Source organism: Muscardinus avellanarius (genome assembly GCF_963383645.1).
Source record: "Muscardinus avellanarius genome assembly, chromosome: 5".
In the NCBI taxonomy this organism is placed as follows: domain Eukaryota; kingdom Metazoa; phylum Chordata; class Mammalia; order Rodentia; family Gliridae; genus Muscardinus; species Muscardinus avellanarius.
The window spans coordinates 128987252-129000084 of record NC_137790.1 but is presented as its reverse complement, the minus strand read 5'-3'; the positions used below and the strand labels follow the sequence as shown (position 1 = coordinate 129000084).

At 36.4% G+C, this 12833-nt stretch overlaps 1 protein-coding gene across 4 annotated transcripts in view; it reads left to right on the top strand.

The window, feature by feature from the left end:
• The window catches only part of U2SURP (U2 snRNP associated SURP domain containing), a gene marked incomplete at both ends in the record, with an annotated part of 45340 nt that overhangs the window by 21188 nt on the left and 11319 nt on the right, over window positions 1-12833 (top strand). For all 4 annotated transcript variants that reach the window (XM_080696904.1, XM_080696903.1, XM_080696902.1 and 1 more), the window contains 10 exons: window positions 1148-1252; window positions 2199-2265; window positions 2344-2507; window positions 3617-3779; window positions 4166-4245; window positions 5143-5230; window positions 6079-6201; window positions 7690-7846; window positions 8377-8472; window positions 9400-9466. In XM_080696904.1, the coding sequence (XP_080553030.1) occupies window positions 1148-1252; window positions 2199-2265; window positions 2344-2507; window positions 3617-3779; window positions 4166-4245; window positions 5143-5230; window positions 6079-6201; window positions 7690-7846; window positions 8377-8472; window positions 9400-9466 (1110 nt within the window). The remainder of the gene's footprint in view (window positions 1-1147; window positions 1253-2198; window positions 2266-2343; window positions 2508-3616; window positions 3780-4165; window positions 4246-5142; window positions 5231-6078; window positions 6202-7689; window positions 7847-8376; window positions 8473-9399; window positions 9467-12833) is intronic.

The window sequence follows — 12833 nt, the reverse complement described above, 5'->3', positions numbered from 1 at the left end:
AGTTGAGAATGCTAAGGATGTCATTTAGTGTGTGCCTTACTCCAAGAGCCAATATCCTTTTGCTTTTCCCAGTTACGTTATTTGCTAACTCTGTGTGCTGGAGGACAGGTGAAATGAGAAATCCAGAGCAGCTTATAAGTACGCTGACTCGTTTTGCTTAACACCATAATCAGTGTCTGAAATTGTGTTTGGAGTCTTTTATTAGAGATTTTATCTAATGATTTTAAAAAATAAAGGCTCTCTGTGAACCCAACCAATAAAATGACTCTGCTAAAAAGATCACTGATCTATGTTTATTTTGGCTTAAATATTAGAGAGTGATTGTTACAGAAAATGGGAAGGGCATCTCACTGTGCCTCCCGCTTTTGAATATTGTGGGAAGATTAGGGCTCTGTTCACTACAGGCTTTGCAGTATAACTTCTTCATTGATTCTTAATATAAAGGCTGAATCGTGTATGTCATTAATTGTCAACTAGTTTGAAGTGTGGTCCAAAGGGATGTTGCCTCATTAAAGGCCAGATTTAATAAAAACTCCATCTAGTATTATGTGTACCAAAAAAGCACAGGAACTGGATGGATTTTTTATTAATTTAGGCCTTAAATTTGCCAAGTACTTTGCATTTTTATAAATTATAGTCATGCTTATATCATTTCAGTACCACTACAAAAGTGCTTGGATTAGTAATATTTTCTTTTAATACTAAGGTAGTGTGTACATTTTTAAATGGTTACAATATACAAGCTCTAAGTTACTGGTTTTATATATTACAGCTTTCCAGTTAGCTGTGATTTATGATTTAATGTTTTACATTTAGAAAATAAGATTAAGTGACATTTAGAAGATTAAATCTTTATTACTACGAGGCTGTGTTGTGGTTTCCCTTCCGTCACCTTCCTTTCCTTCTCTTTCCTCTCCTCCTCTCCCCTCCCCTCCCTTTCCCTCTCCTTCCTTCCCCTCCCACACCCCCCACTCCCTCTTTATGCACCAGGCATTAACATATGCTCCAAGTTACTTTTTTTGGTATTAAATTCTGTATTAGTCAGCAGAATAATCTTTTCCTGCACAATTATAGTAACTTAGGTCAAGAGTAGTTTTATATAGTGGTAGGTCTGAATCCATTTTCTTTAACTGTGTTGTTGTTGTAGGAATTTGCTCGCCTTGATACATCGGATGATAGAGTTTGTTGTACGTGAAGGGCCAATGTTTGAAGCTATGATTATGAACAGAGAAATCAACAACCCAATGTTCAGGTATGCATTTTTAAGAATTGTGATAATACAGTTTACCATCGTGACCATTTTTAAGTGTCTAGTTCAGTGGCATTCCGTGCATTCACGTTCTTGTGTGACCCTTCCTGCCATGTCTTCAGAACTTCATTTTCCCAAACTGGAAACCCATATCCAATGAACAATAACTTCCTATCCCTTCATTCTCCTAGCCCCCGGCAACTACTATTGTACTACTGTTGTACTTTATGTCTTTGAATTGGGTTATGCTGGGTATCATCTCATGAATGGATTGTGTTTTTATCTCTCTGTGACTGTCTTATTTCACTTACTGTAAAGTCCTCAGGATTTATCCATATTGTAGCTGTATGCCAGAATTACCTTCCTGTTAGTCTAATGCTATTCCATTGTATATGTGTACCATATTTTATCATCAAGTGTTTAAGATTAGCTTTAACTTGTTTTTTGAAATAATATGTGCAAGAATGAAATTCTAATAGTACAGGATTAATTTTGTGGACATAATTAGATGAAAATGTGCTTAAGTCAGTATTCCATCACCTTTTAAGTTAAATAGCATTGTTTTAGCATTCTCTAGGAGAAAATACTTTCTGTTGTAGTTGAACAAACAAGTTTGAAAGGAAATTGCTCATCTTCTGAGTTGCTGAGTTTCTAAAACACTAATTTAACTCTCAAGCAGTATAACACCACTGCTTTGGAACTTACATGGAGAAAAACTTCTCCTTTGCTTGACAGTATCTGACCTGTAAATGTTCTGAAAAAATACCCCTGAGAATCAGCAGGATGCCTGCCTTCCGAGTTAGTCACTGAAACCAATGGGCCTGGCAGTGAAGGGTAGGTAGTGAATGGCAGGGCGAAAGCATTGGTTGCTTTCAGTTTTATTTAGAACTAAATAGGCAAATGATATAAGATAGTCCTTTCATAAAATTTTTTTTTTCTTTTTGCTTAGGTTCTTATTTGAAAACCAGACACCAGCCCATGTTTACTACAGGTGGAAGCTTTATTCTATTCTGCAGGCAAGTAGAACTAATTGCTTTTTAAATTTTGACTCTGAGATATTAGACATTTCTAATAACTTCCTGGATGTTTTTTAGGGAGATTCCCCAACAAAATGGCGGACGGAAGATTTTCGTATGTTCAAAAATGGATCTTTTTGGAGGCCTCCGCCATTAAATCCATACCTGCATGGAATGTCAGAAGAACAAGAAACAGAAGCCTTTGTAGAGGAACCTAGTAAAAAGGGAGCACTTAAGGAAGAGTAAGATATGTTTCCTTTTTGTAGTCACTTTAATAGTTGCTTTAATTTATAGTTTTACTCTGTTTCCAAATAAAAAACAAAATAGGGCTGGGAGCCAGGCGTGCTGGTGCATGCTTGTAATCCCCGCGGTTGGGAGGTGGAGACAGGAGGATCACGCAGGTTTGAAGCCAGCTGAGCTGGCTTAAGAGACCATGTTTCCGAATAAAAATATAAAAAATAGGTCTGGGAGTGTAGCCTGGAGGTAGAAGGGCTCCCAGGAACCCCCAGTACCACGAAGGAAGGAAGGGAGGGAGGGAGGGAGGGAGGGAGGGAGGGAGGGAGGAAGGAAGGAAGGAAGGAAGGAAGGAAGGAAGGAAGGAAGGAAGGAAGGAAGGAAGGAGCAGGGCCTTGCTAAGTAGCTGATGCTGTCCGCCAATTGCAATCCTCTGGCCTCTGCCTCCCGAATGTTGGGATTGCAGGAGTGTACCACCATGTCCAGCTTACCCCCTGTTTTTGTAAATAGAGTTTTATTGGAATGCAACCATGCCTGTTTCTTTACATGTTGTCTATAGCTCCTTTGGTGCTATAGTAGAGTAACAGTGAGAGGCCATATAGCTTGCAAAGCCTAAGATATTTATGATTTTATATTTTACAGTAAAAGCCTGTCCTAATCCCAACTACTAACTTAATAAAATTCCTTAAAAGAAGGAGAATAAAGAACCTAAAAGTTCTTCTAGGAAGGGGACACTCTTGATGACATGAAAAAATACCCATAACTTTAAATTTACTTAATACATAAGCTTAAAAGATAATAATTCAGAATTATTTTGAGTAGGTTTTAAAAAGATTAGTTTGGCCGGGCATGGTGGCACACGCTTGTAATCCCCGTGCTTGGGAGGTGGAGACAGGAGAATCGTGCAAGTTCGAAGCCAGCTGTGCTGGCATAAGAGACCCTGTTTCCAAAAATAAAATAGGTCTGGGAGTATAGCCCAGAGGTAGAAGGGCTTCCAGGAACCCCAGTACCACCAAAAAAAAAAAAAAGAAAAAAAAAAAGATTAGTTTGTGAACAAGACTATAATGACAACTGAAATTTTTATCAAAATATTTATAAATTAAAATTTTAAAATCAGACAGAGGGACAAATTAGAAGAAATCTTACGAGGATTAACTCCAAGGAAAAATGATATCGGAGATGCAATGGTTTTCTGTCTTAATAATGCTGAAGCTGCTGAAGAAATCGTGGATTGCATTACTGAGTCGTTGTCCATCTTAAAGACACCTCTTCCTAAAAAGGTATGGGAATGATATGATTTTTTTTCCTGAGGATTTAATAAATGGGAAATGGTAGTTGACTTCTTTTTGGACTGAAATTGGCTTACTTTTTGCATGAAGAACTTTGAACTATCTTTCCCATGCTGTCTTATTTTCCTTCTGCCTGGGAAACTTGTGTTCATCGACATACAAGTTATCAACAAGTTGAAATGTAAATGTGTTAATAGACTTTAGCCTTGCCAAAAATCATGAGTTTTATATTACATGTAATTAGTAATTACTAAATTATAGCTAAGCATTAGCCTTATCCCCCTGGTTCCAAGAAATGATAATAGATTTTTCTTGATATATTACTGGCTAATGGTTTTTATTTTTAATCCATTTTGTGTTATCTTTTGGCATTATAGATTGCCAGATTATATTTGGTTTCTGATGTTTTGTACAACTCTTCAGCCAAAGTTGCCAATGCTTCATATTATAGAAAATTGTAAGTATGATGATGTAAGCGGATATTCACGAAATAAATATTTCAGGGTAAGGAGTTAAGAATAAGAGAATCATTTGTTAACATCCCCCACTAATAATTAATTTGAATTTATTCATGGTTTGTAGAATTTTATTTTTATAGAAATATACTTATTGAGCTAAACAACTAAAAGCTAAATCATTGTTTTGGAAAGTCTTTATTTTATGTCAGTTCCTTAATTATTGATACAACAAATAGGTGGAATTAAGAACTGTAAGTGACAGGTGGCGCGAGCCTGTAATCCAGTACTCGGAAGGCTGTTGCATCTTCGTTTTCTTCTGATCGTCATTGTGTTGGTTCTTTCATTGTTGATGTGTTCTGAGGCAATAGGGAATTTTGCTGCTGTACTGTAATTAATTTGTAACTCTTTTTTGGTTCCCCAGAGTTCCTCTTCTGTGTTTATTTGATGGATTAGGCTCAGGGAAAAGAATTGACTCTGAAAGGAAATTTAGAAGTGGGTCCTACTCTGTTATTAGTTTTTGTTTTCTTTTTCTGTTAACAAATTGCTTAACTTTTGTAATCTTCTTTCATAAAACAAAGAATTTGAACTAGATGGCTCAGCCATATTCTAGATATAAAGTTTCTTGCTCGTAAAGAGAACTAGTACTTAACACTGTTGAGAAGTTTATAGGAGAAAAATTTTAGAATAAGAGTTAAAGCAGTTTATAAAGTTATGTTTTACACTTTTAGTATCTAGTTATTGATTTTTTTTAGAATTTCTTTAATTTTGTTAATTTATTTACAAAAGACTAATTTGTAATATTTTAAGTCCAAGAGATTTTATTGACTATCAGTGTTGAAGAGGATGTGAAGTTTTAAGCAAATTCTATTTTAAAGAATGTATTATTTGAATTTCAGTTTTGAAACAAAGTTATGTCAGATATTTTCAGACCTCAATGCTACCTATCGTACAATTCAAGGCCATTTACAATCTGAAAACTTTAAGGTATGTATATTACTTGACTGTTCTAAATAGAGAAAGAGGGCATTTAAGAGTTAGCGACAAACATAAAACATAACTTAAAAACTTGGATATTTTAGAAATTATTGTTTTAAGATGTCTTTTACCTTCATTATCAAAATAAGGAATTTTAAAACATTAATGGGTGTTATTTTGCCAGGTGTTTATTTTTAGTTTTAAATGGTATTTAAATATTTTAAATATTAGTCTTTTTCTCATAAAACACATTAAGAGGACTGCCTGTTTTGTAATGGTATATTTAGTTTGGCTAGATTAGGAAACATACATTTTAGTTTTTCATGTATAGAAAGTATGTTCAGTTACTAAATTGTAGACCAATGTTAAGAAAAGTCAAAGCCAAAAAAGAACTTAAAATTAAATAGATAAATATACTTTAATGGAAAGAAAACTTTAAGAATACTTTTTAGCTTGTAAAGATACGTATTAGGAGATTCAGACAACTTCATTTTTAAAATGTTACAAGTTGGGGTGGTGGCGCATGCTTGTAATCCCAGCATTCGGGAGGCTGAGACCGGAGGATCGCGGTTCACAGACAGCCGCAGCTCCTTAGTGAGGCCTTCACAACTCAGTGAGCCTGTCTTTCAAAGTAAAGAATAATACAATAGGGCTGGGGGTGTAGCTCGAAGGTAGAATGATCCTGGGTTCTATCCCTGTTACTGCCAAAAAAAAAAAAAGATATATGGTTCCTTGTTTTAAGAAGAATGTCAGTTTAAAAGGAAAGGAAATCCAGCAAATCCTGGTGGTCATTCTTAGGAACTGAAATTTCAGGCATATTACCTACAATAGTAATTTATTGTCTGTTTCTTATTTAGCAACGGGTAATGACCTGCTTCAGAGCATGGGAAGATTGGGCAATTTATCCAGAACCATTCTTGATCAAATTACAAAATATTTTCTTAGGACTTGTAAATATTATTGAGGAAAAGGAAACAGAGGTAGGTACTCTGTTCATCTGATTGGTTGTGAAATTGTTTGGGTGAGGTGAATGCTTTGGTGTGGTATGTGCGTAGCATTTCTTTATGAAAAAATATCTACTGTTTAACACTAATTAATGGGTTTTTACTGCTAGTATAGCCAGAGCCCAAGAGTCAAAATTACGTACAACAGGAATTTTCTGTGTTGCATCCTTATGTAAATACAAATGGCTATTTTTACTTTTTATTTTATGACATGGAAAGATTTATTATATTTTAGTAGAAGAAAGCAATATACAGATATTCCTCAACTTACAGTGGGGATCCCAGTAAGCCCATTTTAAGTTGACCGAATTGTAAGTTAAAAATATATTTAATGCACTGAAGTTAATGGACATAGCTTATCCTACACCTTAAACATGCTTGGAATACTTTATTTAGCCTGTAGTTGGGCAAAATGATGTAACAGCTTATTTTTAAAAGTGCTGAATATCTCATGGGATTTATTGAGTACCAGTATCCAAGAGACAGTGATAACTCAGTACACTCTAGAGTAGCTGTTGTCTGTTCATGTGATCCAGTGGCCTGCCAGCATCAGAATATCATACTGTATGTCATTAGCTTAGGAAAATACCAAAATTCGGAATTTGAAGTATAATTAACAACTGAATGTTTATTGCTTTTACATTATTGCAAATTTGAAAAATTATAAGCCATCATAAGTTGGGGACCATCTGTATATGGCATGACTTCTTTTTGTTTAATATAACTGTGTCAGTCCAGTGACTAAAGGAAAGGATGTAGCACAGTGGTAGCAGATTCTGTTCGTCCCCATTGTCCTTCCTCTTCCCTCCTAAGTAGTTCCCGAGTCTTTCATCTCTGCTAGTCAGGCTGTTAGGCCTTCACTTTTCACTCTTGCAAGAGCTTTCTAATTGGCTTCCCTGCTCCAACCCGTGTGAGTTTTGCCTCAGTCTCTTACGTGTGTCATTTTTCCTGCCTTTGGCCTTTGTGCATGTTCCTCCCTCTTTTTGGAATTGCTCTTTACCTAAAGCATCAGATCTCAGTCTCAGTGTAACTTCAGAAGGTTCCCTTCTCTGACCTCTTTAAGTGAGACTTCCTTATTAAACACTCCAAATGATGACATATCTCTTTATTGCAGGAATTGTATGTACGTTGTTGTGATTATCTGATATCCTGCTGCACTTCTCAAATAGCCAAATAACACAAATGATAACACAAATGCTTACTAGGCTTCCATGGTGGGGGCAGTAGGCCTTGTTTTGCCCAACATCGATAAGTATGGTACCTGGCACCAATAAGTACTTGGTAGATACTAGATAAATAAAAGTGCCAATTATTGCTTCTTGGATAGACCAGATGATAAAGTATTATTGTTGTCCTTCTTTGTATCTGAGAGTGTGGGTGTCCAGCCAAGCTGGCTGCTGTTGGATTACAAACTAGAATTGTAGCAATATGACTTAATATGACATAGTAGTGCACGGTTCGCAGGACGTACCAGATGATCTTGATGGTGCTCCCATTGAGGAAGAGCTGGATGGTGCCCCTCTCGAAGATGTGGATGGGATTCCCATAGATGCTACCCCCATTGATGATCTTGATGGAGTTCCTATCAAAAATCTCGATGATGATTTGGATGGTGTGCCTTGTAAGTTCAGATTTTAAACATTAAATTTAATTATGGGAGCCGGGCGTGGTGGTACACGCTTGTAATCCCAGCATTTGGGAGTCTGAAACAGGAGGATCACCATATATTCATGGACAGCCTCAGATACTCAGAAAAGTAGGGCTGGGGTTGTAGCTCAGAGGTAGAATGCCCTGGGTTCCATACCCAGTACTGCAAAAAAGGAAAGAAAAGAAAGGAAAGGAAAAGAAAGGAAAGGGAAGGAAGGAAGGAAGAGAAGAAAAGATGTGGTACTACCTGTGGTTTTAGGCATCCACTAGAGGTCTTGGATTATGTCCCCATGTATGGGGGGAGGTGTTCTCTTTGCTATCTAAAATTTGGACTCCAGGAGCAGAGAATTGAGGTCATTAATAATCCGTGTTCTTGAAACTGTGAATATTTTGTCATGAGTGGCCTTGTTTCACTTTGATACTCAGTAATTTAGTCAGTACCCTTAAGCTCGTTAACGTGGGTCATCCCCTAAGTAGTGTTAATTGTTCATCTTTCTGCAGTAGTGGATGCAACTGAAGACTCCAAGAAGAATGAGCCCATATTTAAAGTTGCCCCGTCAAAATGGGAAGCTGTAGATGAATCTGAATTGGAGGCACAGGGTGAGTAAACTATAGTAAATATTGAGCTTCAAAAGAATTGAGTACTAGACTGGGCGTGGTGGGCACGTTTGTAATCCCAGCATTCGGGAGGCTGAGACCAGAGGATCGCAGTTCACGGCCAGCCTCAGCTTCAGGGAGGCCCTTTGCAACTCAGTGAGACCTCATTTCAAAACAAAGAATAAAAAAAAAAAAAAAGGTCTGGGGGTGGAGCTTGGAGGTAGAATGCCCCTGGGTTCCATCTCCAGTACCAAAAACAAACAAACAAAACAGAGTATTGATAAATTAGTCACCAGTATCTGTATGTTTGTGTGTGTTTTTCTTTTGTGTTTTAAGAGATGTTTCAGTCTTAAAGACACAGTGTTGCCATACTTTATGTCTAGTTTGAGCTCTCCTTGTGATTGGTGTTACTCTGGTAATTTTCTTAGATCTTTCAGTTTGGAAGCTTGAAGAGTAATCAGAGAAATCACTGAGAACTTTTTAGGGGAGGCATTTTAATAGGCAATGGAGATGGGAAGCTGTGCCCGTTTGGAAATCTACCTAGAGATCAGTTTCAGAGAAACCAAGCTCTGACCCTTTCTGAATGCTTACTAGGTGCAATTGGGACCTGCCTTTCACACTTACTGGGGCCTGTGTCCTAGTGCTTAGTTGTTAATATTTTGGGGTTCTAGTGAAATAAATGTTTCCATCCAGCACAGGAATAAAGATGACAAAATTTTTTGTTATTCTTGAATGTGAACAAAATTATAGTGTAGGTGTGAGGAAAGAAAAGAGATTTAGCTCATAGAATTGGCTATTCAAAGAATAAACATAGATTGAGAAAAACTTCTGTAATATAAACTTTGAGTTCTAAAGCTGGCTTCTACTGCGGCGCTGGAAAAAAATGCTAATTCACCTTATGGAATTACATCCTCTTTTCCTTCCATTCAGCTGTAACGACTTCTAAGTGGGAGTTATTTGACCAGCATGAAGAATCAGAAGAAGAAGAAAATCAAAAGTAAGAATCTAAGTTTCAAATATACTCAGTTTCTTGTGCATGTACACTCCTTTCTTCATTAAGAGGTATGCTTGAAGTAAAAGTGAAGAGGAAAACTTCTCTTTTAAACACTCGTGAGAAGGCCGCTTTAGTTCTCCGTTGTTTTAGGAATAGCGTTTGGTTTCTGGTCTTCGTACCTCTGGTTTCACTTGGCTGAGTTTATTTTTTACGGTAGACTCACTGCATTTGTTTCAAATGGTGTCATCAAATATTCTGAGCTCCACTAAAAGTGATCATACATAGCTACGAAAAGTATTGCCTTGTGACCGTTCTGTTATTTAAATGTAAGTGCTTCAGAGGAACTAATAATGAATAAAAAGGGGGAACCTTGTCTTTAGAGTAGAGAGAAATTGTAATTTTGATTTTTCTTTGGTAATCACTTCAAAATTACTTTTGCATCTGACACTGTGATTATATGAATCTTTGCTTTCAATTTTAAGTGTAAGTTTATTATTGGTAGTTTTTGGAAGCACTTGACATTTTTTTAAATCATTGCAAAGGAAATTGGTTTTTTAAATAGGAAGAGATGGCATTGAGAACGTAAAATAGGTTTTTTTTTTTTTTAATCTGTATTTTTTATTCTGAAGTGGAAGAAGGAACAAGGGAAACATTTTGTCGTAGCACAAGATGGACATTTGTGTAGATTCCATAAAGGGGTTTTTGGTTAAGGAAATGCAGTCAATTAGCAGTGGTAGAAACACAGTTTATTATGATGAGGAAAAACTCACCATAGTGATTTCTTTCTTACGGTATGATCAGAACATGTCAGCAATGACTATGACGTATTTGCAAAATAGAGATGTGGCTGGATAATGAAAACAGTTCTCAGGCTGCAGAGTGCAGGCGTTGGAATAGTTAGCTTTGGTTTGCTTTAAATTAGTGGTGTTCTTTAGCCTTTTATGTCCATCATCTAGTTATTAACATCTCGCAATTTTGAAATCATCGCTTTAAAATTAAATTTTACTCATAAAGTAATTGTAATTTAGAGGGAAGGAAAGGAAGAAAAGCTGTCAAAGAACTCAAAATACATTATTTTTCATTTGGTCTTTTTTCTAAAGATATTAGGTAGTGTTTGGCAGAAAGTTGATGTTTGTCTTAATGTTTAGAGTAGAATGTATTTTACTATTTATGTTGAAATGATATAAGTACACGGATAGAACATGGGTCAGTAGAAGTATAATTAGTATAATTTATATTTTTCTTAGGAACGCCAAATAAACCATGATAATAAAAATACAGAGTGAGGGAAAAGGCTTTACTAACTTTCTGATCCTTGAAAGTTCTCTATACCTTACTACTACTCTCTAGTGTCTGAATCCAAAAAGAATTTTTACTTCAGGCTGCTTTTTGTAGCTAGTAATTATTGCATTTGTGGAAGTAATATGAATTAATAAAGAATATCCGAATATGTGTAAAAGTATGAATGTAGTATGGTTAACCTGGACACCCATTGGAGGGGGAGGGGAAGCGGGGTGGAGGGCACCACGCACAGTCTGAATGTATGCCATTTTCAATATGTTCCACATAAAAATAAAATCAATAAAAAATTGTTTTGGTTCAAAAACAAAAAAATATATCACTACCAACACTTTTGAGAGAAATTCCAAAAAGTAATTTCAATTATGATGAGTCTTGTGTGGAGTAATTGAATTTTGAAATGCCCATTTTCTGTAAAGGAAGTGCAAGGGAATCTGGCAGGAGCTGAATCCAGAGCCGGTAACTAAGGTCTCAGACCAGGATCCACAGACAGCTGCCCAAGCCTCGCCTCAGCAAAGGAAGGTCCTGCTTGAATCATCACAGGAGTAGAGCTCCTTTTGCTCTGTACTAGAGATTTAGCCCCAGGGCTTCATACTTGCGGGGCAAACAGTGAGCTGCATCCCCATTCCTTTTTATTTACTCTTTTTTAAATTTTGAGTCTGCATCTTCCAAAGTTGTCCAGGCTGACTTCCAACTTGGCAATCCTCCTGCCTCAGTCTCCTGAGTACCTGGAATTACAGGAGTGCGCCATGATGCCTGGCTAGTGTAGCTCATTTTAAAAGTCTATGAATAATGTGGTCAGTGTTTGGTGCTAGTGATTTAGGTCCTTTTTATGTACGTATAAACATAAATGACATACTGTATGTATACACTGTTCTGTAACTCATATTTTCACTGAAGTGTATGAGTATTTTATGTCAGTGTATATATTTATCAGTTCTGTATTCATCTATGGTTTTAAGCAAACATTCAGGTAAATGTACAAGTACGTTCATTTGTCCAGGACTATTTGAAATTGCAAACAGAAAGGAAATGGAGTAGAATTGGTTCAGCAATTGCCATTGTATACATACCAATCTAGTTAACTAAATCACATGCGTATTGATTGATCTTGAATAATTCTCCAGTAACCATCCTTATTTATGCAATCACTTTAATCACTTAGAAGCACCTGAAATGCTTGTAAAATGTTATTCAACATAGAATGAGATATTCTTGCATTTTAAAAATATTAAGTAAAATATTTGATTCCTTGCCCCAAAATTCACTTTTGTGCGTGTGTGCTCGCGTGCGCTCACGCATGCATGTGTGGGTGGTACTGGGAGTGGAACCCCAGGGCATTCTACCCCTGAGCTATACCCCATCCCTATTCTATCTTTTTTATTTTGAAATAGTCTTACTGGGTTGATGAGAGTCTCACTACTTGCTGAGGTAGTCCTTGAACCTGTGATCCTCCTGTTTCAGCCTCCTAAGTACTGAGATTACAAATGGAGGCCACCATTCCTGGCTCAAAATAATTGTTTTAAACAATTTAACTTTTTTCTTTTCTTACCTCATTTTTATGTTGAGTTGTACCTACATGTGTATGAATGGTTTTTTGGAGTCTTGAGTATGAAGTTTGTAAACATTTTCTTAATGTTCCAGGCTGGGGGGGTGGAAAACTGACATACTATTCATGGTCTTTTTATACTACCCATCTTTACTGATTCTGAATTGCCAGCACTTGTTATTTGTTTCACTTAAATTTCATTCTGTATGTGATTATTAACATACTAGGTTTTAAAATAATTAAGTTTTTGTTTGGTTATAAGACAGCTTCATACTGTAGAATGCACATAATTCCCAAATACCAACTTTTAAAGGCAAGTGGCACATAGGCCTAGACTGGTAATTTCACTCTCAAATCATTGTAAGGAATTTGTTTATAGACAAATTTCTCATTTTGCCTAGAATTATATTATTTGCCAGTAAAAACACACACACACACACACACACACACACACACACACACACACACCTCAAAATGAATCCCTAGGATGTAAAACTTTTCAGCACATTCGGTCTTTGTGCT